Source organism: Salmo salar, chromosome ssa27 (assembly GCF_905237065.1).
Source record: "Salmo salar chromosome ssa27, Ssal_v3.1, whole genome shotgun sequence".
NCBI lineage: Eukaryota > Metazoa > Chordata > Actinopteri > Salmoniformes > Salmonidae > Salmo > Salmo salar.
This window is the reverse complement of record NC_059468.1, coordinates 25,865,242-25,892,644: the sequence shown is the minus strand read 5'-3', so window position 1 is coordinate 25,892,644 and position 27,403 is coordinate 25,865,242. Positions and strand designations below refer to the sequence as shown.

General features: G+C 45.4%; 1 protein-coding gene across 6 annotated transcripts in view; it reads right to left on the bottom strand.

Annotated features, from left to right (window-relative positions):
* The window catches only part of ripor2 (RHO family interacting cell polarization regulator 2), an 83,315-nt gene that overhangs the window by 14,128 nt on the left and 41,784 nt on the right, over nt 1-27,403 (bottom strand). For 4 of the 6 annotated variants that reach the window (XM_014178276.2, XM_045709824.1, XM_014178278.2 and 1 more), the window contains exons 7-15: nt 4,494-4,643; nt 4,282-4,345; nt 4,006-4,049; nt 3,539-3,664; nt 2,834-2,982; nt 2,132-2,261; nt 1,556-1,705; nt 627-1,081; nt 247-511 (exon numbers count right to left, since the gene is read on the bottom strand). In XM_014178276.2, the coding sequence (XP_014033751.1) occupies nt 247-511; nt 627-1,081; nt 1,556-1,705; nt 2,132-2,261; nt 2,834-2,982; nt 3,539-3,664; nt 4,006-4,049; nt 4,282-4,345; nt 4,494-4,643 (1,533 nt within the window). The remainder of the gene's footprint in view (nt 1-246; nt 512-626; nt 1,082-1,555; nt 1,706-2,131; nt 2,262-2,833; nt 2,983-3,538; nt 3,665-4,005; nt 4,050-4,281; nt 4,346-4,493; nt 4,644-27,403) is intronic. The other 2 variants (XM_045709825.1, XM_045709827.1) reach the window with 1 other exon arrangement.

Here is a 27,403-nt window from a genome sequence, read left to right as displayed (position 1 = left end):
AATGTCAATACCACAATAAAGCTCCAATCACCTTAACAGCATACATGAACTACCACCCTTAAAAACCTTGCCAGATCATTTATCTTTATGAAAAATAAACAAATCTCATCCCAGGGCAAATCCCAAAAGGCACCTTGTACCCTATACATTGTGCAACTTTTGGCCAAGGCCACATGGGGTAGTGCACCACATAGGGAACAGGGTGCTATTTGGAATGACACAGGGGACATGGCAGCCAGGCCTCACCTTGAGCAGGTCCTCCAGGCGCATCACTTCCTGTTCCAGGTCCTGCAGCTCTCTACAGCGTTGTCCCGGTGATTCCAGCCTCAGCAGCAGGCTGTGCAGGGCCTCTTCCAGGCTGCTCTCCAGGAAGGCCCTGCTTCCCTCCCCGGCCCAGCTCAGACCCACCACCTCGGGCAGAATGTCGGACGACGTCAGCCTCCTCACCAGTTGCCTGGTCAAGCTGCCTGGTTCTTCAGTGTCCAGTTCCACGGGCTTCAGCAGCTCCGAGCTGACAATAGAATAGAATAGAATTTAATCGATTATAATACAAGTTCATTGAGGGGAGATTCATTTGGCCTCTGCGCAATAAACATCATAAAGACAAAACATCAATCACATATTACCTGTCGTCCTCATCTCCATCCCTGTCAGGCCCAGCGTGGTCCAGGAACACATCCTCAGGAGACACAGCGGACAACTGGCCCTCCGAGCAGAGAGAGGAGGAACCTACGTTAAGCTGGAACTCTGCCCTCTCCCACTCTGACTCCACATCCTCGCTGACCAGGCTAGCACTCACGCTACCGCCGCTGTCACCACTCTCCTCTTCCTCCTCACCCTCCTCTTCCACTACGTCTGCATGCACCCGAACCATCTCTTCTACCCCTTTGTCTTCCCTGGGGGGTATTTGAGGCCAATGGTTGGTGTCAGGCGGCGTGACAGTGATTTCGGGGTTGGACTGGCCGGGGGCGAGGCTTGGGCTGAGGGAGGAGACTGACGTATCGGAAAAGGTGAAGGAGAGGCGCTTGCACTCAGAGTTGCCACACCCACCGTTCTCAAAGACGTCGTCAGGGAGGGTGGACTGGAGAGGGAGAGAAAGAGGGGGGAGAGAGAGGAGAAAGAGAGAGAGGGGAGAGAGAGAGGGGAGAGAGAGAGAGCAAGAGATATAGAGAGAGAGAGGGGAGAGAGAGATATAGAGAGAGAGAGGGGAGAGAGAGCGAGAGATATAGAGAGAGAGAGTCAGAGTCAGATGAGAGGAGAGAGAGAGAGGGGAGAGAGAGAGAGAGAGCGAGAGATATATATAGAGAGGAGAGAGAGAGAGCGAGAGATATAGAGAGAGAGAGTCAGAGTCAGATGAGAGGAGAGAGAGCCTGTAGGTGCTCCGATAGTCTAGTGACATCACAGCATCACAGCCTCCTCCTCTTTCCCTCCTCCTACTGTTGTGTCAGTCCGGGACGTGAACACAGGCTGACACAAGCCACTCCATGCAAACAAATAAGCAGGCACACAGGCAGGGGTAAACGGGGCTAGTACTAGCGTAGCAGACCTCACTCACATAGACCTCCAGCCTGGACTTGGACCTGGGGCGGAGGGAGGCCAGGTCGCCAAAGGAGCGACTGCGTCTCAGCTTCTCTAACAGGGAGTTCCTCAGGGCGTGGAAGAAGGAGAAGCGATGCTGGGTTGGGGAGGGGCGGGGGTGCCACTCCTTTACCACTCACAGGTAGCAGGGGGGTGGAGGGAGGAGGAATGGGTGCAGGGTTGAGGGGTGGTACGAGGGAGGGAGCAGGGGTGGGTGGGTGGAGGGAGGGAGGGAGGCAGGGAGTGAGAGAGGGAGGGGGGTTAAAGGGAGGATGGGGAGCAAGGAGGGTGTGGCGGGTGGGTTAGGGTTAGTCAGACTTAAGCATTGCTTTGTTAGCATACACAGACATATATAAGTTGCATACATAGACAGACAATCACAGTTTCACAGTTTAAAGCAATTCTGGGTAAGTGGGTTCCAGGGTTAGTGCAACGAGGGATCCTGTGTTGTAAGCAGGCAGGTGCTAGTATGCAGGATGCTGTGCTATAAGCCATACACCCACTCCTCTCCCCTATCCCACACCAAGGAGAGGATGCTCTGACTGGGACTCACAAAGAAGGACTGGTCCTGGAAGGTGGGTGTCTCTGGCGTGCCCTGGCTGTAGACAGACACCCGTCTCTGCAGGGCGGTGGCCTTGCTCACGTTGCCTGAAGACAGGGTCAGGTCCTCCACATCGAAAGGACTGCATGGGGGAGGACAGAGAGACAGTTAGGAGGGGAAGTCCATTAGAGAACTATGAACTACAGTACTATGGTAATGCTGAAACACTGGAGCAGACACCAGGGTTCTCCAGAAGAGGGCAGCGTTACAGTTTAACTTAATGTAGTCAACATACACTGATATAACTAACCACTGTAGTATGTATTGTGTAGTTTATAATACTATGTCCTACAATATATTTGGTTTCCGTTTCATTTGCAGTTTCCATGTTGTTCATGTTTATCTGCTCCTTGCACCACACCAATAACTTTCTGTGGCCTTCCTCTGTGGCCTTCCTCTGTGGCCTTCCTCTGTGGCCTTCCTCTGTGGCCTTCCTCTGTGGCCTTCCTCTGTGGCCTTCCTCTGTGGCCTTCCTCTGTGGCCTTCCTCTGTGGCCTTCCTCTGTGGCCTTCCTCTGTGGCCTTCCTCTGTGGCCTTCCTCTGTGACCTTCCTCTGTGACCTTCCTCTGTGACCTTCCTCTGATTCAACTGTCACTAACCAAAATGTAAAAATACGTCCATCACTCAAAGAGACAATTAATTAAGTCCACTTACAACCATGTGACCTCCAGATTGAGTTTGATTGTTCCCAGGTCGTTGACATCGACAGCCACCACCTGAGGCATGGCCGTGAACAGGTCCTTGGTCTCACAGATCACACTGCCCACTAGGATGTGAGTGGCTAAACCCTTCAGCTCGGTAACCTGATTGGACAAGAGACAGGAAGTTAGAGCTGATTGGACCAGAGAAAGGAAGTAAGGTCACACTGCCCACCAAGATGTGAGTGGCTAAACCCTTTAGCTCGGTAACCTGATTGGACAAGAGACAGGAAGTTAGAGCTGAAGTAAGGTCACACTGCCCACCAAGATGTGAGTGGCTAGACCTGTTCAGCTCCATCAAGACTGAAAGTTAGAGGGTCATTCAGGTGGGTTAGTGCTGGGGGCTGGAACAAAAGCCTGCACACTGTGGTTCCCCAAGACCAGGACTGAACTCCACTGCTCTAGGCTGGGTCACTGTGCTCTAGGCTAGGTTACTGTACTGTACTCTAGGCTGGGTCACTGTGCTCTAGGCTAGGTTACTGTACTGTACTCTAGGCTGGGTCACTGTACTCTAGGCTGGGTCACTGTACTCTAGGCTGGGTCACTGTACTCTAGGCTGGATTCTATAAAGCACTTTGAAGAATGTTGACTTAAAAATGTCTTCATTAATATAATGAATTGGTTGATAGGTTGGTTGATTGATTGACTGATTGTGCTGTACTTTGATGTTGATGAGGTCTGTGATGAGGGGCGTGAAGACCATCTCCTCTCCGTCCCAGCTCTGTCTGGAGTTCACCTCTATCTTCCCTTTCAGCTTCCAGCGCTGACGCCCATACCGCATGAAGATCTGACAGAGGGAGGGAGGGAGAGAAATAAAAGAGAGAGGAACCGGAGAGGAGTGAGAGGGAGGGAGGGAAACAAAGAGATTTAGGGAGGGCAGAGAGGGATAAAGATGGGTAGAGATAGAGGAGGAAGATTGGGGGTTGAGAGAAAGATAGAGGTCTAAGATAGATGCTGGGCCAAGGAGAAGGATATAAGCTAAGAAATGGTTGTTTTTATAAGTGCCGTTTTCGAGGCAGTCTGCAGATTGGGAAAGATATAGTTGTCTATTTGTGATACAGGGAGGGCCTGTTATGAATGGTAAAGACAGAGAAAGAGAGAGTCAAGTCTTATATTAATTCATCTCACCTCATACTGATCTCCTGAACACAGACGAGCAAAGCCAGCAAGACCTGAGAGAGAGGAGGGGGGCAGAGAGGGAGGGGGTGGGTGGGAGAGTGAGTGAGGTAGTGAGCGAGAGGGGGGTGGGGGAGTAGAAAGAGAGGGGGCGGGGGGGGGTGAGAGAGAGAGAAGGGGTTTGGGAGAAAGAAAGAACGAGTGAGACAGAGATAATTGAGCAGTGAAATCATTGCTTGTTTGTTTTTCGGTCTACCCTAACAGCAGTTCCACTGGCCTCAGTCTTACCTTTCATTTTGATATGGAATTCCCCCAACAGGTTCTCCAGCTCCACCTCAAACGTGCTCATATTCTGGGGAGGAAAGGAGACTGATCAGCTCAAACACAAACAACTGGAGACGAACTTTGACAGCAGGTTGTGTTCGATCTCAGTGAGTGATTGTATAGTGCCGGTGAACAGGCTGATTTATGTGTGGGTCCATCCATCCATCCATCCATACCTCTGTGTACTCCTTGTATCTGCGGTTGACCTCTAATATGCTCTCTCTGGTGGCCTTGGTGGAGGGAGAAGCAGAGAAGGCCTGCTTCATCTTACTGGCTCCCTCTCTCAGCTTCCGCTGGATACAGAACACCTCATACAACTCATCCACCTGCAGGGGACACAGCACACAGATGGTTACACACTATAATCTACACAGCCCAGACGGGGTTAAGACTTAACATACAGCAAGGAGATGGTTACACACTATAATCTACACAGTCCAGACGGGGTTAAGACTTAACATACAGCAAGGAGATGGTTACACACTATAACCATCTCCTTACAGTGAGGGAAAAAAGTATTTGATCCCCTGCTGATTTTGTACATTTGCCCACTGACAAAGAAATGATCAGTCTATAATTTTAATGGTAGGTTTATTTGAACAGTGAGACAGAATAACAACAAAAAAATCCAGAAAAACGCATGTCAAAAATTTTATAAATTGATTTGCATTTTAATGAGGGAAATAAGTATTTGACCCCCTCTCAATCAGAAAGATTTCTGGCTCCCAGGTGTCTTTTATACAGGTAACCAGCTGAGATTAGGAGCACACTCTTAAAGGGAGTGCTCCTAATCTCAGCTTGTTACCTGTATAAAAGACACCTGCCCACAGAAGCAATCAATCAATCAGATTCCAAACTCTCCACCATGGCCAAGACCAAAGAGCTCTCCAAGGATGTCAGAGACAAGATTGTAGACAGGAGGATCTTGTCAATGATCTCAAGGCAGCTGGGACCATAGTCACCAAGAAAACAATTGGTAACACACTACTTCCGTGAAGGAACACACAGCGCCCGCAAGGTCCCCCTGCTCAATAAAGCACATATACATGCCTGTCTGAAGTTTGCCAATGAACATCTGAATGATTCAGAGGACAACTGGGTGAAAGTGTTGTGGTCAGATGAGACCAAAATGGAGCTCTTTGGCATCAACTCAACTCGCCGTGTTTGGAGGAGGAGGAATGCTGCCTATGACCCCAAGAACACCACCCCCACCGTCAAACATGGAGGTGGAAACATTATGCTTTGGGGGTGTTTTTCTGCTAAGGGGACAGGACAACTTCACCGCATCAAAGGGACGATGGACGGGGCCATGTACCGTCAAATCTTGGGTGAGAACCTCCTTCCCTCAGCCAGGGCATTGAAAATGGGTCGTGGATGGGTATTCCAGCATGACAATGACCCAAAACACACGGCCAAGGCAACAAAGGAGTGGCTCAAGAAGAAGCACATTAAGGTCCTGGAGTGGCCTAGCCAGTCTCCAGACCTTAATCCCATAGAAAATCTGTGGAGGGAGCTGAAGATTCGAGCTGCCAAACATCAGCCTGGAAACCTTAATGGCTTGGAGAAGATCTGCAAAGAGGAGTGGGACAAAATCCCTCCTGAGATGTGCGCAAACCTGGGGGCCAACTACAAGAAACGTCTGACCTCTGTGATTGCCAACAAGTACTAAGTCATGTTTTGCAGAGGGATCAAATACTTATTTCCCTCATTAAAATGCAAATCATTTTATAACATTTTTGACATGCGTTTTTCTGGATTTCTTTGTTGTTATTCTGTCTCTCACTGTTCAAATAAACCTACCATTAAAATTATAGACTAATCATTTCTTTGTCAGTGGGCAAATGTACAAAATCAGCAGGGGATCAAATACTTTTTTCCCCTCACTGTAACATACAGCAAGGAGATGGTTACACACAAAACATATCCAATAGACATGGCATACAGACTTAAAATCACTATTAAAGCAAAAATAGTGTTAATGACTTAAAATGCATTAAGTATACACATCAAAGACAATTACAGATGTATAACCTATATAAAAGTATACATACAAACCACACACTATGCAGTGATCAGCCGATAAAAGCCTGTGAAGGTTGTAAAGTTCGATACAGCATAAACAAAAGCCCTGGGCTTGAAACAAGCGTATAAATCCTACCCATCCTCCCTCATACACAAAGGCACTAAATATTCAGTAGGCAGATGAGTGATCATTTCTAGAGAGCGGCAGTGGATATGTGAAGGACTCACTCCAGCCCTCCTCTGGGGGAGACTGATTACCATGTCTGACAGACTGATGAGCAAGCCCTGCCCTGCCCAGCCTCAGACCCACACCCTTTGTCATAGACCTGCACAATTAGATCATTCATAACCCTGCAGCACAGCACACTGCCCGACTTCCCCCTTCATATTAACTATGCTAAGCCCATTGACTGTGGAGAGAAAAGGGGGAGGGAGGGATAGAGAACGGGGAAACAGAGGAAGACAGAGGTGAAGAAAGTGAGAGAGGCTTTTGGGAGTGGAGCTGTGTAAACGGTGCCTGCAGTGTAGTGTTTCACCCTGTGGAATAGTCCCAGGGAGGCAGACAGTGTTTAGCGATCGCTTGGGAGCACTGTCTAATACTCACACACCCAGCAGAAACATGGAGAGAAAGACTGTGATGGGTCAGCATTAATCCACATGGGAGGGAGACCGAGAGAGACAGAATAGAAAGAGAGAGGGGGGGATCCATTTGCTTACTTACGCTACCCAACTCTGTCTTCATCCCTCACTCTGCCTGTAATGAGCCTGAGTGATATTATAATGTGCTGACTTCCCTACTGTACTGAGACTGTACTGAGACTGTACTGAGACTGTACTGAGACTGTACTGTCTGGCAGGCATAAACAAAGACCTGGAACAGGCCAAATCAAAAGGAAATATTCAGATGTCGCCGTGGAGCTCTGAAATATTGATGCATCGCAGTCTTTAAGGTTCTCATTAGGGGAAAACAGAGGGTGAAATGGGCCAATCGTATTCCCCAGCGTTTTGACAATCGTAGCAGACACAGAAGTGGTGAAGGGGGAGGAGGATGATGAAGTAGATGAATTTAGTAGGAAAATAGCAAGGGCTGTCAGTTGTCAGGGAGGGAACTGGGATGCACCAATTCAAGGGTGGAACACTCCGTCTAGAAGGGGAGTTGAGAGGGTTGATGATGATGTCAGGTTCTGGCAGTGCAGTGGATCTTTGCTATGTTTGATATTAGGAAAGAGAAACCCTGCCCTGCCCCAGCTTCCCTCATAGCATCACCCACCCCCACCACAACAGCCCTGTACCCCTGGCTCCCCCTTCCACAACACCTCACCCCCACAACACCCTCACTCCCATCCTGCCCCGCCCTGTCTGTGGTACGTGGTAGGCTGTTTGGGTGCTGCCTCTCTGATCGGAAAGAGCCACAACCAATGAGAGAATTGAAAAAGGCTACTTTCTCCCAAAATTTTAGATTAATTCTAACAAGGATTAGAATGAATTCTTCCAATGAATAATCCATGTCACCATACTCTCGATGACTATTTAACAAATGTATATAGCTCAAATATCTTAGAAGGATTGTACAGTGGGAGAGTGCAGTAAACAGACCCTTTGAGGTCTTGGCTGATTTCTTTTGATTTTCCCATGATGTCAAGCAAAGAGGCACTGAGTTTGAAGGTAGACCTTGAAATAGATCCACAGGTACACCTCCAATTGACTCAAATTATGTCAATTAGCCTATCAGAGGCTTCTAAAGCCATGGACATCCTTTTCTGGAATTTTCCAAACTGTTTAAATGCACAGTCAACTTCGTGTATGTAAACTTCTGACCCACTGGAATTGTGATACAGTGAATTATAAGTGAAATAATCTGTTTGTAATGTGTTATGCACAAAGTAGATGTCCTAACTAACTTGCCAAAACTATAGTTTGTTAACAAGAAATTTGTGGAGTGGTTGAAAAACGAGTTTTAATGACTCCAACCTAAGTGAATGTAAACTTCCGACTTCAACTGTATGTAAACATTATTAAAGTGGCATTATTTAAAGTGACTAGTGATCCATTTATGGCCAATGATTTGAGTCTGTATGTAGGCAGCAGCCTTTCTGAGTTAGTGATTGCTGTTTAACAGTCTGATAGCCTTGAGATAGAAGCTGTTTTTCAGTCTCTCAGTCCCAGCTTTGATGCACCTGTACTGACCTCGCCTTCAAATCAAATCAAGTTTTATTTGTCACATACACATGGTTAGCAGATGTTAATGTGAGTGTAGCGAAATGCTTGTGCTTCTAGTTCCGACCATGCAGTAATATATAACAAGTAGTCTAACCTAACAATTTCACAACTACCTTATACACACAAGTGTATAAGGTAGCTGGGTGAACAGGCAGGGGCTCGGGTGGCTGTTGTCCTTGATGATCTTTTTGGCCTTCCTGTGACATCGGGTGCTATAGGTGTCCTAGAGGGCAGGTAGTTTGCCCCCGGTGATGCGTTGTGCAGACCGCACCACGCTTTGGAGAGCCTTGCAGTTGAGGGCGGTGCAGTTGCCGTACCAGGCGGTGATACAGCCCAACAGGATGCTCTCAATTGGGTTTTAGGTGACAAGCCAAATTTCTTCAGCCTCCTGAGGTTGAAGAGGAGTTGTTGCGCCTTCTTCACCACACTGTCTGTGTGGGTGGGCCATTTCAGTTTGTCTGTAATGTGTAGGCCGAGGAACTTAAAACTTTCCACCTTCTCCACTACCGTCCCATCGATGTGGATAGGGGGGTGCTCCCTCTGCTGTTTCCTGAAGTCCACGATCATCTCCTTTGTTTTGTTGATGTTGAGTGAGAGATTGTTTTCCTGACACCACACTCCGAGTGCCCTCACCTCCTCCCTGTAGGCTGTCTCGTCGTTGTTAGTAATCAAGCCCACTACTGTTGTGTCGTCTGCAAACTAAGTGAACAGGGAGTACAGGAGGGGGCTGAGAACGCACCCTTGTGCGGCCCCAGTGTTGAGGATCAGCGAAGTGGAGATGTTGTTTCCTACATTCACCACCTGGGGGCGGCCCGTCAAAGTCCAGGACCCAATTGCACAGGGTGGGGTCGAGACCCAGTGCCTCAAGCTTAATGATGAGCTTGGAGAGTACTATGGTGTTGAATGCTGAGCTGTAGTCAATGAACAGCATTCTTACATAGGTATTCATCTTGTCCAGATGGGATAGGGCAGTGTGCAGTGTGATGGCGATTGCATCGTCTGTGGACCTGTTGGGGCGGTATGCAAACTGAAGTGGGTCTAGGGTGGCAGGTAAGGTGGAGGTGATATGATCCTTGACTAGTCTCTCAAAGTACTTCATGATGACAGAAGTGAGTGCTCCGGGGTGATAGTCATCTTGTTCAGTTATCTTTGCCTTCTTGGGTACAGGAACAATGGTGGCCATCTTGAAGCATGTGGGGACAGCAGACTGGGATAGGGAGCGATTGAATATGTCCATAAACACACCAGCCAGCTGGTCTGCGCAAGCTTTGAGGACGCGGCTAGGGATGACGTCTGGGCCAGCAGCCTTGCGAAGGTTAACATGTTTAATTGTCTTACTCACGTCAGGCATGGAGAAGGGGGGGACCGCAGTCCATGGTAGTGAGCCGCGTCGGTGGCACTGTATCATCCTCAAAGCAGGCAAATAAGTTGTTTTGTTTGTCTGGAAGAAAGACGTCGGTGTCCGTGACATGGCTGGTTTTCTTTTTCTAGTCCGTAATTGCCTGTAGACCCTGCCACATACGTCTCGTGTCTGAGCCGTTGAATTGTGACTCCAATTTGTCCCTATACCGACATTTTACTTGTTTGATTGCCTTGTGGAGGGAATATATTCAGCCATATTCCCAGTCATCTTTCCATAGTTAAAATGTGGTGGTTCGCGCTTTCAGTTTTGCGCGAATGCCACCATCTATCCACGGTTTCTGGTTAGGGTAGGTTTTAATAGTCACAGTTGGTACAACATCTCCAATGCACTTCCTTATAAACTCACACAGAGTCAGTGTATAAATCATTGTTATTCTCTGAGGCTGCCCGGGAACATTTCCCAGTCCACGTGATCAAAACAATCTTGAAGGGTGGATTCCGATTGGTCGGACCAACGTTGAATGGTTCTAGTCACGGGTACATCCTATTTGAGTTTCTGCCTATAGGACGGTATGAGCAAAATGGAGACGTGGTCAGATTTGCTGAAGCGAGGGAAGGGGAGGGTCTTATATGCATCGCAGAAGTTAGAGTAGCAGTGGTCCAGTGTATTGCCTGCGCAAGTGCTGCAATCAATATGCTGATAGAATTTAGGTAGCCTTGTTCTCAAATTTGCATTGTTAAATCCCCAGCTCCAATAAATGCAGCCTCAGGATATATGGTTTCCAGTTTACATAGAGTCCAGTGAAGTTTATTGAGGGCCATCTGGGGTATCTGCTTGAGGGGGTATATACACAGCTGTGACAATAACTCTTGGAAGATAATATGGTCGGCATTTGATTGTAAAGAATTCTAGATCAGGTGAACAGATGGACTTGAGTTCCTGTAGGTTGTTATGATTACACCATGAGTCATTAATCATGGAGCATACAGCCCCGCCCTTCTTCCCAGAAATATGTTTATTTCTGTCGGCGCGATGCATGAAGAAACCCGGTGGCTGTACCGACTCCAACAATATATCCTGAGAGAGCCAAGTTTCCGTAAAAACAGAGTATGTTATAATCCCTGATGTCTCTCTGGAAGGCAACCCTTGCCCTAATTTCTTCCACCTTGTTGTCTAGAGACTGGACATTGGCGAGTAATATACTCGGAAATGGTGGGTGGTGTGCACGCCTTCGAAGTTTGACCAGGAGGCCGCTCCGTCTACCTCTTCTTCGACATTGTTTTGGGTCGGCCTCTTGGATTAGATGGTGGTCCGAAGAAAGGATTCGCTTCGGGAAAGTCGTATTCCTGGTCGTAATGTTGGTAAGTTGATGTCGCTGTTATAGCCAATAGTTCTTCATGGCTGTATGTAATAACACTTATGATTTTCTGGGCTAACAATGTAAGAAATAATACATAAAAAAACTAAATAGTGCAGAGATGCGGCCTAAGGCCTAAGGACTCGAAGCGACCATCTCTGTCGGCGCCATCATGCTACACACTACCATTTAACACTACCATTCAATACCCCCATTCGACACTACCATGATACTGCATGGTGGTCCTCTGTAGCTCAGTTGGTGGAGCATGGCACTTTGCAACACCAGGATAGTGGGTTCAATACCCAAGACAACCCATACGTAAAACGTATGCAAGCAGAACTGTAAGTTACTTTGGATAAAAGTGTCAGCTAAATGGCATATATACTGAACTATTCATTCTCCAGACCACACATACAAGTACTATACACCATTTTAAAGATAATCTTCTCGTTAATCCAACCACACTGTCCGATTTCAAAATGGCTTTATGGCGAAAGCAAAGCATTAGATTATGTTAGGACAGCACCTAGACAAGAAAAACCACACAGCCATTTTCTCAGCAAGGAGACGCGTCACAAAAACCAGAAATACAGCTAAAATTAATCACTAACCTTTGATGATCTTCATCAGATGGCACTCATAGGACTTCATGTTACACAATACATGTATGTTTTGCTCGATAAAGTTCATATTTATATCCAAAAACCCCATTTTACATTGACGTGTAATGTTCAGAAATGTTTTGCCTCCCAAAACTTCCGGTGAATGAGCACATCAATTTACAGAAATACTCATCATAAACGTTGCTAAAATATACAACTGTTATTCAAAGAATTATTGATACACTTCTCCTTAATGCAACGGCTGTGTCAGATTTCAAAAAAGCTTTACAGCGAAAGCACAATTTCAAATAATCTGAGTACAGCGCTTAGTCACAAAACCAAACCCGCCATTTTGTGGAGTCAACAAAACTCAGAAATAGCATTATAAATATTCACTTACCTTTGAATATCTTCATCGGGGTGCACTCCCAGGAATCCCAGTTTCACAATAAATGTTCATTTGTTTCGATAAAGTCCGCGTTCAGTCGAATAACCAAAATGCACTGTGCTCGCGCAGAGAGTTCAGACGAAAAGTCAAAACAGTTATATTACAGTTCGTAGAAACATGTCAAACGATGTATAGAATCAATCTTTAATATTACAACCGGACGATTCCTTTGTCTTCAAAAAGGAAAAGGAACACAGCTAACTCTCACCAGAGTGCGCGCCACTGAGCTCATGTCATTTTCTCAGTCATCTGATTCCAAGACCTCTTATTCTCTCCCCATTCACAGTTGAAGCATGAAACAACATTCTGAAGACTGTTGACATCTAGTGGAACCCTTAGGAAGTGCAAAATGACCCCACAGACACTGTATATTGGATAGGGAATCACTTGAAAAACTACAAACCTCAGATTTCCACACTTCCTGGTTGGATTTTTTCTAAGGTTTTTGCCTGCCATATGAGTTCTGTTATACTCACAGACATCATTCAAACAGTTTTAGAAAGTTCAGAGTGTTTTCTATCCAAATCTACTACTAATATGCATATCTTAGATTCTGGGCCTGAGTAGCAGGCTGTTTACTACAGGCACGCTTTTCATTCGGACGTCAAAATACTGCCCCCTACCCCAAAGAAGTTTTAAAATACCCATCTAAAGATTAAGATAAGTTATCACCATATTGCTGGCCCAAAACAAGTGTGTCACCCACCCACCCACCCCAGGAAATGAAAGACAGGATGACTGTGAAAACACACTGTGTTGGGCTGTAGGACTGTTGGGCTGTAGGGCTGGGCACAAAATGAGGAAACAACACATTCTGTGGGCTCGACTGCACACACCCTAAGAGGGACACATACTGTGCAATAGCAGCTGAGGCAAGCATGAGCGCACACACACACACACACCCACAACTGGCAAGCGAGGGGTGACCTTTATCCACGAGAGTGTCTTTAATCTTCGGTGGGTTTTGTCCTCTGAGATTTAAAGAGGAACTCACTAAGTGGATTTAACCCACAAACAAACAAACACCCAACAAGGGCTACCCAGACTATTTGCACTCCCCCCCCTATTTTAAGCTGCTGCTACTCTCTGTTTATTATGTACATATTACCTTAATTACCTCGACTAACCAGTGCCCCCGCACATTGACTCTGTACCGCTAGCCCCTGTATATAGCCTCGCTATTGATATTTTACTGCTGCTGTTTAATTATTTGTTACTTTTATTTTTTTACCTATCTACTTATTTTTCATAAAACTGCATTTTTGTTTAAGGGCTTGTAAGTAAGCATTTCACTGTATGGTCTACACCTGTTGTATTATGCGCATGTGACAAATACAATTTGATTTGATCATCAGGAAAGAAGGGACCCAGAGGATATCTTTAGCCTCAAAACATCCAAACATCATCAGGAAAGAGGGGACCCAGAGGATGTCTTTAGCCCCAAAACATCCAAACCAAAATATTATTATAATGTCCATGCACACATATCTACTGCATCTAAATGATGACTGGCATTCATGGCCTGCTAAGAAAGGAGAGTCTCTAAGACTAAATGAAATCCTCTTACGATATGGCTCATCTGGGCTGTAGTGGATTTACCCTTCCGCTCTACATTACACCAGGGACTAGCAGAGGAGAGATTATACTACACAGACCTAAAGCTCGGCCACATCAAACACATATAGTACTCTCTGAGGGGAGGGCCGATCAAAGAACAGGAGGATAGGCCCGGATCCCAAACAAACAGACAACAGGACAATCAGTACTAGGTCTCTACTGCTGTTCAGTATCGAAGGGAACAGAATTTCACCTAGATAATGTATAAAATACACTGAGTGTAAAAAACATTAAAAAAACTAAACATCCATGACATAGACTGACCAGGTGAATCCAGGTGAAAGCTATGATCCCTTAATGTTGTCACTTAAATCCACTTCAAAGCAGTGTAAATGAAGGGGAGGACACATTTTAAAGAAAGATTTTTAAGCCTTGAGACAATTGAGAAATGGATTGTGTATGTGTGCCATTCAAAGGGTGAATGGGTAAGACAAAAGATGTAAGTGCCTTTGAACGGGGAATGGTAGTAGGTGCCAGGCGCACCGGTTTGAGTGTGTCAAGAACTGCAATGGTGCTGGGTGTTTCACACTCAACAGTTTCTCGTGCGTATCAAGAATGGTCCACCACCCAAAGGACATCCAGACAACTTGACACAACTGCGGGAAGTACTGGAGTCAACATGGGCCAGCATCCCTGTGGAACATTTCGACACCTTGTAGAGTCCATACCCGACGAATTGAGTCTGTTCTGAGGGCAAAAGGGGGTGCAACTAAATTTTAGGATGGTGTTCCTAATGTTTTGTACACTCAGCGTACATATACACTACCATTCAAAAGTTTGGGATCACTTAGAAATGTCCTTGTTTTTAAAATAAAAACTATTTTTTTGTCCATTAAAATAACATCAAATTGATCAGAAATACGGTGCAGACATTGTTGATGTTGTAAATTACTATTGTAGCTGGAAACAGCTGACTTTTAATGGAATATCTACATAGGTGTACAGAAGCCCATTATCAGCAACCATCACTCCTGTGTTAAAATGGCACGTTGTGTTAGCTAATCCAAGTTTATCATTTTAAAAGGCTAATTGATCATTAGAAAACCCTTTTGCAATTATGTTAGCACAGCTGAAAACCGTTGTTCTCATTAAAGAAGCAATAAAACTGGCCTTCTTTGGAATAGTTGAGTATCTGGAGCATCAGCATTTGTGGGTTCGATTACAGGCTGAAAATGGCCAGAAACAAAGTACTTTCTTCTGAAACTCGTCAGTCTATTCTTGTTCTGAGAAATGAAGGCTATTTCATGCGAGAAATTGCCAAGAAACTGAAGATCTCGTACAACGCTGTGTACTACTCCATTCACAGAACAATGCAAACTGGCTCTAACCAGAATAGAAAGAGGAGTGGGAGGCCCCAGTGCACAACTGAGCAAGAGGACAAGTACATTAGAGTGTCTAGTTTGAGAAACAGACGCCTCACAAGTCCTCAACTGGCATCTTCATTAAATAGTACCCGCAAAACACCAGTCTCAACATCAACAGTGAAGAGGTGACTCCCAGATGCTGGCCTTCTAGGCAGAGTTGCAAAGAAAAAGCCATATCTCAGACTGGCCAATAAAAATAAAAGATTAAGATGGGCTAAAGAACAGACACTGGACAGAGGAACTCTTCCTAGAAGGCCAGCAAAAATAGAAAAGTGAGGTGTAACTTTGCATTGGGACTTTTGGTGTGTATACTAATGCAAATCCATATGTTACATCTGGGTACGTTTATGCTACCTACCCTTTAATTAATAAGCCATGGGAGTAACGCCCCTTCACACACATGTCCCCAAGAGGGAATAGGAGGCACCTGGCAGTTCCAGCTTTCTGGCCTTCAATCTCTTGCCCTCATCTCACTAATGAGGGCTGGGCAGCACCGGTAGGCACAGGCACACAACACAGACACTAATCTAAGCAGGGCAACATCACAGGGCTGATTCATGCCACCTGCTTCCCAATTACACTTCTCATCTGCAGACAAGGCAGGCATCACTTTGGACTGCCTGACGTGTTGAAGAAAGGAAACAGGGATGGGTGTGCGTCATTTACAGCTTCTCATCTGTGATAGGCAATGGGTTAGTAGCGCCTTGCAGATGGCACCCTGAGGGGTGGCCATTCTGTCTCCAGCTGGGTTGGTCTTAATCCGAGCACAATTACACACAACACACAGTGACACAGACATACACAGTGACAAACACGCGCAATTACACACACAAACACATTCACACAGGGAAACAAACACACATACACGGTGACACACACTTCAAAAGAACCATGTTTATCTATTTATAGTCCTCTTTTCAGGCTCTATTCATTTCCTTTCTTCAAAAGGACAAGATAAAGAGGTGACTGTCCCCACCCTTTCCCTCATGTTCCTCTCATCAACACCTGTCACAATCACCACTTCCTGTTTGGCCCTGCCCTACTTCCTTCCTGTCAACAGCCACTGCGGGTGATGTGTTTACGCTGTTGTGTGTGTGTGTGTATGTACCCCTGGCACTGCGGTGTGTGTCGCAAACCTCTCTGTTGCACAGTTACTGGTGAACCCAGGGTTGGGTTCAATTCTAAAAAGGAAGTAAATTACAATTACAATTCAATAATCAAAAAGAGTGCATTAATTTTCAAAGACTTCTCATACTGATAAGTAGAAGATTATATATATATATATATATATATATATATATATATATATATATATATATATATATATATATATATATATATAATCTCCTATATATATAAACTCATCAAAAAAGAAAAACTCTCACTGTTACCTGCGTTTATTTTCAGCAAACTTAACAAGTTCCACAGACATGTGACTAACAGAAATGGAATAACGTGTCACTGAAAAAAGGGGGGGGTCAAAATCAAAACTAACAGTCAGTACTGCAGTGCATCTCCTCCTCATGGACTGCACCAGATTTGCCAGTTCTTGCTGTGAGATGTTACCCCACTCGTCCACCAAGCACCTGCAAGTTCCCAGACATTTCTGGGGGGAATGGCCCTAGCCCTCACCCTCCAATCTAACAGGTACCAGACGTGCTCAATGGGATTGAGATCCGGGCTCTTCGCTGGCCATGGCAGAACACTGACATTCCTGTCTTGTAGGAAATCACGCACAGAACGAGTAGTATGGCTGGTGGCATTGTCATGCTGGAGGGTCATGTTACATGAGGGAGGAGGATGTCTTCCCTGTAACGCACAGCGTTGAGATTGGCTGCAATGACAACAAGCACAGTCCGATGATGCTGTGACACACCGCCCCAGACCATGATGGACCCTCCACCTCCAAATCGATCCCGCTCCAGAGTACAGGCCTCGGTGTAACGCTCATTCCTTCGACAATAAATGTGAATCCGACCATCACCTCTGGTGAGACAAAACCACGACTCGTCAGTGAAGAGCACTTTTTGCCAGTCCTGTCTGGTCCAGCGAAGGTGGGTTTGTGCCCATAGGCGACGTTGTTGCCGGTGATGTCTGGTGAGGACCTGCCTTATAACTGGCCTACAAGCCCTCAGTCCAGCCTCTCTCAGCCTATTGCATTGTACCTGTCCCGCAGTTGTGATGTTCGGATGTACCGATCCTGTGCAGGTGTTGTTACACGTGGTCTGCCACTGCGAGGACGATCAGCTGTCCGTCCTGTCTCCCTGTAGCGCTGTCTTAGGTGTCTCACAGAAGACATTGCAATTTATTGCCCTGGCCACATCTGCAGTCCTCATGCCTCCTTGCAGCATGCTTAAGGCATGTTCACGCAGACGAGCAGGGACCCTAGGCATCTGTCTTTTGGTGTTTTCAGAGTCAATAGAAAGGCCTCTTTCGTGTCCTAAGTTTTCATAACTGCGACCTTAATTGCCTACCGTCTGTAAGCTGTTAGTGTCTTAACGACAGTTCTACAGGTGCATGTTCATTAATTGTTTATGGTTCATTGAACAAGCATGGGAAACAGTGTTCAAACCTTTACAATGAAGATCTGTGAAGTTATTTGGATTTTTACGAATTATCTTTGAAAGACAGGGTCCTGAAAAAGGGACGTTTCTTTTTTTGCTGAGTTTATATATATACTGCTCAAAAAAATAAATGGAACACTAAAATAACACATCCTAGATCTGAATGAATGAAATAATCTTATTAAATACTTTTTTCTTTACATAGTTGAATGTGCTGACAACAAAATCACACAAAAATAAATCAATGGAAATCCAATTTATCAACCCATGGAGGTCTGGATTTGGCGTCACACTCAAAATTAAAGTGGAAAACCACACTACAGGCTGATCCAACTTTGATGTAATGTCCTTAAAACAAGTCAAAATGAGGCTCAGTAGTGTGTGTGGCCTCCACGTGCCTGTATGACCTCCCTACAACGCCTGGGCATGCTCCTGATGAGGTGGCGGATGGTCTCCTGAGGGATCTCCTCCCAGACCTGGACTAAAGCATCCGCCAACTCCTGGACAGTCTGTGGTGCAACGTGGCGTTGGTGGATGGAGCGAGACATGATGTCCCAGATGTGCTCAATTGGATTCAGGTCTGGGGAACGGGCGGGCCAGTCCATAGCATCAATGCCTTCCTCTTGCAGGAACTGCTGACACACTCCAGCCACATGAGGTCTAGCATTGTCTTGCATTAGGAGGAACCCAGGGCCAACCGCACCAGCATATGGTCTCACAAGGAGTCTGAGGATCTCATCTCGGTACCTAATGGCAGTCAGGCTACCTCTGGCGAGCACATGGAGGGCTGTGCGGCCCCCCAAAGAAATGGCACCCCACACCATGACTAACCCACCGCCAAACCGGTCATGCTGGAGGATGTTGCAGGCAGCAGAACGTTCTCCACGGCATCTCCAGACTCTGTCACGTCTGTCACATGTGCTCAGTGTGAACCTGCTTCATCTGTGAAAAGCACAGGGCGCCAGTGGCGAATTTGCCAATCTTGGTGTTCTCTGGCAAATGCCAAACGTCCTGCACAGTGTTGGGCTGTAAGCACAACCCCCACCTGTGGACGTCGGGCCCTCATACCACCCTCATGGAGTCTGTTTCTGACCGTTTGAGCAGACACATGCACATTTGTGGCCTGCTGGAGGTCATTTTGCAGGGCTCTGGCAGTGCTCCTCCTTGCACAAAGGCGGAGGTAGCGGCCCTGCTGCTGGGATGTTGCCCTCCTACGGCCTCCTCCACGTCTCCTGATGTACTGGCCTGTCTCCTGGTAGCGCCTCCATGCTCTGGACACTACGCTGACAGACACAGCAAACCTTCTTGCCACAGCTCGCATTGATGTGCCATCCTGGATGAGCTGCACTACCTGAGCCACTTGTGTGGGTTGTAGACTCCGTCTCATGCTACCACTAGAGTGAAAGCACCGCCAGCATTCAAAAGTGACCAAAACATCAGCCAGGAAGCATAGGAACTGAGAAGTGGTCTGTGGTCACCACCTGCAGAACCACTCCTTTATTGGGGGTGTCTTGCTAATTGCCTATCATTTCCACCTGTTGTCTATTCAACTTTGCACAACAGCAAGTGACATTTATTGTCAATCAGTGTTGCTTCCTAAGTGGACAGTTTGATTTCACAGAAGTGTGATTGACTTGAGTTACATTGTGTTGTTTAAGTGTTCCCCTTATTTTTTTGAGCAGTGTATATAAACTCAGCAAAAAAAAAGAAACAGCCCTTTTTCAGGCATGCAACAAAAAAAACTCCCATGATTGAAATTGAAATCAGTCAACATCAGATCTATTGTCTAGGGCCAAGTTAACCTCCCCTTTCATGTAAGAAAGCCATGACCATCATGCTTTTAGGGAAAGAGGATCATTTTGTACATGTATTAAACTGCAAGTTTGACCAATTCCATTCCTCTTGCTTTAGGGGTCCGGGGTCCTCCCCAGGATACTTTTCATGAAAAGGACTGAGAAGGAATTCTACTCCAAAATGTATGAAAATAAAATGATGCTGACACCATCTAAAACATAATTTCAACCTCCAGAAATGGGCCCAATAACATATTGGTAAAAATGATGGACAAATGATTTTAACATATTAGACCATGCATATAGCCTACGCATGGCCTATATTATCAGATGTGCTATTAGCAATAAGCATTATCACCTGTAGCCCAACTGATGCAGCATAGTGGCTATAAAACAGAAATGCTTCTGTCTGTATTAGGCTATGTCATCTCCAAACCAGCCCCCTACATTGATCTCAAAAAACGACCTCTCCAGAATCCATATGTCGGATATCCGTCGCAGTAACGGAGAACTTTAAGCCCTGGTGTTGACACACTGATAATGATTCTGCTGTTTGAATGTTAAAATTCCTGTTAAAATGTATAGTACAATAGAGTTTGAGGAACATTAACGCTTGCAACGCCATGACACCACAAAGCAGGGTTTGATTTGAACTACTCTTCTCCCTGTGGTGATGAGGCAGGCTATGGATGTAGATTTAATTCCCTGACATCATCAGCGTTTCCGAGGATAGTCAGTCAGTCTGGTGAATCTCCTGGCTGAGTTCTTTATTCAGATTGATCTCATTAGATAGATATCTGCTGATGTCTGGGCTGGCTCTGTGTTGGTGTGTGTGTCAGCAGTCCACCACCCAGAGATAGGCATCAGCTGGCTTCCCACTTTAGAACACTCATGCTCCCAGCATGATTTGTCCCTTGTCCAATTTACAATACCATGCTGCCGACTTACAACAAATACAACAAAGTCGTCTTACAGCATTGGCCAAAACTGTATGAGAAATGTTTGTGTTGTTCTTATTCAGAAAACCCCCGTATTTCTCAAGAACTCCAAATGGACGTCATTCATCACTAGCAATGAGAATGTGCGTAGGCCTACATGTGCTGTTCACAGAGTACCAAATGAGTATTGAATGGAGGAGAAAGACTGTTTTGAGTGTGAAGAGAGATGAGGAGATACATTGTCAACAACAAACACCGCACACGCACACGCACACACACACACACACACACACACACACACACACACACACACACACACACACACACACACACACACGGAAGCACCATTATCATCCCCAACCCTCGATTGATCTCTGTCCTGTCCCCCGAGGCCCCTAGACTCTCCACAGGGTGCCAACACAGAACACACACGCTCTAACTCGTTTTAGACACCTCCCCGCCCTCACCCAAATAGCCCTCATTAGGGTCTCACAGCACCATAGCTCTCTCCCTCAATCCCTCCTATACTCTCCTGCTATCCCTCCTCTCCTCTCTCTCCCACTCAGCCACAAGGGGCTTGTCAAATGCTCCAGAGCAGGTCTTCCCAAACTGGGGTACGCGCAATGCCGTCGGGGGAACGACAAATAAAAAATTAGATTCCATTTTTCTTTTTATAAAATAATGTTTTTAATTTTTTTCTTCACATTTCCAAACAGTCCATTTATATTTTCTAACGGGGTTATACATTTGGGTGAGTTTTTCTCCCCCTCACCTGAGTAGCCAAGTTTCACTGCCAAAAATAAAATTAAACCATCTAGTGTTCAGCGAAATAACAACACAATGTCAAATACAGGCAGCCTAATCAAATAATTAACATCCAATCTGTTAAGCTCTCGCAGGAATTCCACTAACGGTCCGTATGTAGCCAAACGTAGCTGCTGCTCATGTTGATATCTGATGGCGCAAAAGCCATGACAGGGAGATATAGAGGAGTGGTAACGCGCGTGCAAGCAGTTGCTCCCGATGTCACTTGGGTACACTGCAGCATCCACCAAGAGGCTCTTGCTGCCAAGGGAATGCCTAACAGACTGAAAGACGTTTTGGACACTACAGTGAAAATGGTTAACTTTGTTAAAGCAAGGCCCCTGAACTCTCGTGTATTTTCTGCACTATGCAATGACATGGGCAGCGACCATGTAACACTTTTACAACATACAGAAGTGTGCTGGTTATCAAGGGGCAAAGTATTGACACTTTTTTTTTAAATTAAGAGACAAGCTTAACATTTCCTTTACTGACCATAATTACCACTTGTCTGACCGCTTGCATGATGACGAGTTTCTCACACGACTGGCCTATCTGGGTGATGTTTTTTCTCGCCTGAATGATCTGAATCTAGGATTACAGCAACTCCACAACTATATTCAATGTGCGGGACAAAATTGAGACTATGATTAAGAAGTTGGAGCTCTTCTCTGTCTGCATTAACAAGGACAACACACAGGTATTTCCATCATTGTATGATTTTTTGTGTGCAAATGAACTCAAGCTTACGGACAATGTCAAATGTGATACAGCAAAGCACCTGAGTGAGTTGGGTGAGCAATTACGCAAGTACTTTCCCGAAACGGATGACACAAACAAAAGGATTCGTTATCCCTTTCATGCCCTGCCTCCAGTCCACATACCAATATCTGAACAAGAGAGCCTCATCGAAATTACAACAAGCAGTTTTGTGAAAATTGAATTTAAATCAGAAGCCACTGCCAGATTGGGCTGCGCTCAGAGTATCCTGCCTTGGCAAATCGCGCTGTTAAGACACTGATGCCCTTTGCAACCATGTACCTATGTGAGAGTGGATTCTCGGCCCTCACTAGCATGAAAACTAAATACAGGCACAGATCTGTGCGGAAAAAGACTGAGACTCTCTCCAATACAACCCAACATTGCAGAGTTATGTGCATCCTTTCAAGCATACCCTTCTCATTAACCAACATATTTCAAGCACACCACCATAGTCCCTGTGCCCAAGAACACAAAGGCAACCTGCCTAAATGACTACAGACCTGTAGCACTCACGTCCGTAGCCATGAAGTGCTTTGAAACGTTGGTAATGGCTCACATCAACACCATTATCCCAGAAACCCTAGACCCACTCCAATTTGCATACCGCACAAACAGATCCACAGATGATGCAATCTCTATTGCACTCCACACTGCCCCTTCCCACCTGGACAAAAGGAACACTTATGTGAGAATGCTATTCATTGACAACAGCTTAGTGTTCAACACCATAGTACCCTCAAAGCTCATCACTAAGCTAAGGATCCTGGGACTAAACACCTCCCTCTGCAACTGGATCCTGGACTTCCTGATGGGCCGCCCCCAGGTGGTGAGGGTAGGTAGCAACACATCTGCCATGCTGATCCTCAACACTGGAGCTCCCCAGGGGTGCGTGCTCAGTCCCTTCCTGTACTCCCTGTTCACCCACGACTGCATGGCCAGGCATGACTCCAACACCATCATTAAGTTTGCAGACGACACAACAGTAGTTGGCCTGATCACCAACATCGACGAGACAGCCTATAGGGAAGAAGTCAGAGACCTGGCCGGGTGGTGCCAGAATAACAACCTTTCCCTCAACGTAACCAAGACTAAGGAGATTATTGTGGACTACAGGAAAAGGAGGACCGAACATGCCCCCATTCTCATCGATGGGGCTGTAGTGGAGCAGGTTGAGAGCTTCAAGTTCCTTGGTGTCCACATCAACAACAAACTAGAATGGTTCAAATACACCAAGACAGTTGTGAAGAGGGCACGACAAAGCCTATTCCTCCTCAGGAAACTAAAATGATTTGGCATGGGTCCTGAGACCCTCAAAAGGTTCTACAGCTGCAACATCGAGAGCATCCTGACTGATTGCATCACTGCCTGGTATGGCAATTCCTCGGCCTCTGACCGCAAGGCACTACAGAGGGTAGTAAGTGCGGCCCAGTACATCACGGGGGCTAAGCTGCCTGCCATCCAGGACCTCTACACCAGGCGGTGTCAGAGGAAGGCCCTAAAAATTGTCAAAGACTCCAACCACCCCAGTCATAGACTGTTCTCTCTACTACCGCATGGCAAGCGGTACCGGAGTGCAAAGTCTAGGACAAAAAGGCTTCTCAACAGTTTTTACCCCCAAGCCATAAGACTCCTGAACAGGTAATCAAATGGCTACCCGGACTATTTGCATTGTGTGCCCCCCCTCCCCCAAACTCTCTTTTTACGCTGCTGCTACTCTCTGTTTATCATATATGCATAGTCACTTTAACTATACATTCATGTACATACTACCTCAATTGGGCCGACCAACCAGTGTTCCCGCACATTGTCTAACCGGGCTATCTGCATTGTGTCCCACCCACCACCCGCCAACCCCTCTTTTACGCTACTGCTACTCTCTGTTCATCATATATGCATAGTCACTTTAACCATATCTACATGTACATACTACCTCAATCAGCCTGACTAACCGGTGTCTGTATGTAGCCTCGCCACTTTTATAGCCTCGCTTCTGTATATAGCCTGTCTTTTTACTGTTGTTTTATTTCTTTACCTACCTATTGATCACCTAATACCTTTTTTGCACTATTGGTTAGAGCCTGGAAGTAAGCATTTCACTGTAAGGTCTACTACACCTGTTGTATTCAGCGCACGTGACAAATAAACTTTGATTTGAGTTATTCACAATTTTTGATGAACTAATATGGTTTTATATGTAAAATGGCTAAGTAATGAGCAAAAATATTGATTATTATTATTTGTGCCCTGGTCCTATAAGAGCTCTTTGTCACTTCTGTCATGACGTTGGCCTCTTTTGGTACAGGGAGGACAGTTGACCCCCTCCCTGTTGCACCACCACCCAACCTACCTCCCCCCCAATCCACCCTGTGTGTAAAGGGTTGTAAAAACTCTAAAATTCCAGGAGAGTCTCTGGCCACATGGCCCATAGAGAGACACAGGAAATTCTTCCAACTCATAGAATTGGAGAGCCAAGCGACATTTTGTGTTCTGGAGAAGGTATGGAAGATTGGTGAAGAATCCAGCTACGAACTGATCCGCTTGGTACAATTTTGTGATACTCAGAAGAGACAATATAGCCACATTACCATAAAACTGTTTATATAATAGCATCATAATGGTTGTATAGAATGTATTAATAAGGATAAAGCTTTTGTAAGACATTGAGATGCTATGTACTGATGTAATGTGATAGATTTGGTTACAGAAATACAATTCTAACTCAGCCATAGGCACGCCCCCAGGGACCCATACAGGACCAGGCGTCATTTGACAAGCTGTTCTATGGGCACTATAAAACACCCCCTGATTTACATGTCTTCAGACCAGGCCTCCACTCATGGCTAATAGGTTTTACCTTCCAATTCCTCTACTGAAAGTGAACCATACCACGTGGTTAACTTTTAGACTATTGATACCGACAGAATAAGAACAAGTCTTTGATATTAATTATTAGTCTGCAGCTAAGTAAATTATATCATCGAACGCGAAGACCAACGTAACAACCATTCTATGACGACATTAATGAATGTCGCTTTGAAAGATCCATTCTAACCGAGAGAGAGAGAGACTCTCCAACAGAACCGAACTCTCCAACAAAGAACGACGACACACTGAGCGTAAATATATATTGATTGCAATTGTTCCCGAATGAGTGAGCCTTCAATTGTCAATTGTTAATATTAATGAACTCTGTGTAACTTCTCAGCTGACCGTTTATGACCCATTGTTCAACAGGCCGACCTGCCTGTTTAGCCCACAAGGGCACATTCCTCTACCAATCCTTTGTGACGATAATTACTGTTTGTATGTTTTTCTGTTAATTACTTAGTGTAGTAAATAAATGATTTTAAGACAATTGATGTATGGATGATTTTAGTAAAGACTGGGTTCGTGCAGATACAACAATTTACGACGTTTGGAATGAGACTGGACTAGAGGTAAAATACACCATTTAAACCAGAAGATAATCGGCCTATACTATAATAGAATAGAATATTATAGTACAGGAAAGTTATATTAGGAAAATTATAGCTTTGTAATCTGAATATTCTCCTTGGTGCCCCGATCTCCTAGTTAATTACAATTAAACGATTAATGAGTTTAATCGCGTGATAATAATTACAGGGAGCTAATTGATAAACATATCTTCAGTGTAATGGTACCCCAAAGACACGACACTTCCCACGAGCCGGGTTGTGACAAAAACTCACACTCATTCTTATGTTTAATAAGTGCATCATATGTGTGGCAGGCTTACAATGATGGCAACAACAAAAAAAACATTTGAGAGCGCGCTGACCCTGGTGCTAGAGGGATAGTGTGTGTGTGTGTGTGTGTGTGTGTGTGTGTGTGTGTGTGTGTGTGTGTGTGTGTGTGTGTGTGTGTGTGTGTGTGTGTGTGTTTTCTCACAGTGCAGCTGGAGATTGAATGATTGAAGGGGTACGGGACTATAAAACGTTTGGGAACCACTGCTCCAGAGGATTGCTTCGACCTAGATTCAACACCCACCGCCTCGGATCCTAACAACGCTAGCTGTGAGGAATAACAAATCAAATGGGAAACGGTAGCGCTCAGTGCTAACAATGTTAGGTGGAACAACGCTAGCTGTGAGGGATAACAAAACAGAGCAGGTAATGATAGAGCACAACACTAATGCTTCACACAGGCAGCACACATCTGTTGAAAGGCCAAAGGAACATTTCATCATCTTAAGTAATGAAAGAAGAGATACTGTATTTTTTTTTCAAAGGTTGGAAATACATACAGTTCAAAAACTTGTTGGCGCATGTGTAGTGGGGTCTGTGTGTGTATGTTCAAATGTTTTACGTCACAATGATTGGCGCTTCAGAAGCCTCAAATCCAACATCTCCATGTTTCCATGGTTACCTTCGGCACAGGTGCTGGTTTTGGTTTGTGTGTTGTTATTGACTAGTATTCATTCTGCTATGTTCCACTGCAGCTTTGACACATACACAGCAGGGCTACCGGAGAGGAACCTTAGAGGAGACATGGCAGGGATGCCACCCAATCTGTCAACAACAGGGACATGGCAGGATAGAATGCCACCCAATCTGGCAACCGCAGAAGGGAGTATAGCCAGGGGGACTTTGAGGTGTCAGGTCGATTAATATTAACAGGACGTGTGTGTGTGTGTGTGTGTGTGTGTGTGTGTGTGTGTGTGTGTGTGTGTGTGTGTGTGTGTGTGTGTGTGTGTGTGTTCAAGGCCTTGGCTCTCAGCAAATACATTTGAGACGTCTGAGAGGTCAAGGGGTCAAGCCAGAGTCACACAACACAGAGAATCTGACTCAGAGTGTATTGAGAGATAAAAAGAGGCACAAGATGGAGGGAACGTTGGAACATAACTAACAAAATTACAATTAACGAAAATGTAAGCATAATCCAGTATAAACTAATGTATTGAATTTATTACACAAGCACAACGGCAAAGTCATGTCTTAAGTGTAAAACTAACAATGACTCAATAATCCATGCTTTCTGGGAATGCTATAAAGTCCAAAAGCTACGGGCAGAGTTAGTAAGTTGGTGTCAGAAGTTTTACAGTGTCAATTTACTTTTATTCTGTCGGTCTGCATATTTCAAGACATGGCATACAAGGGTGCAGTGAGATACCCGATGGGTTGGATGATACTTTTATCGTCAATCATCTTGAAAAAAACGTATACTTAAAAACGGTCAAATCAACCAATCCTCCATTGTCAACACAATGGA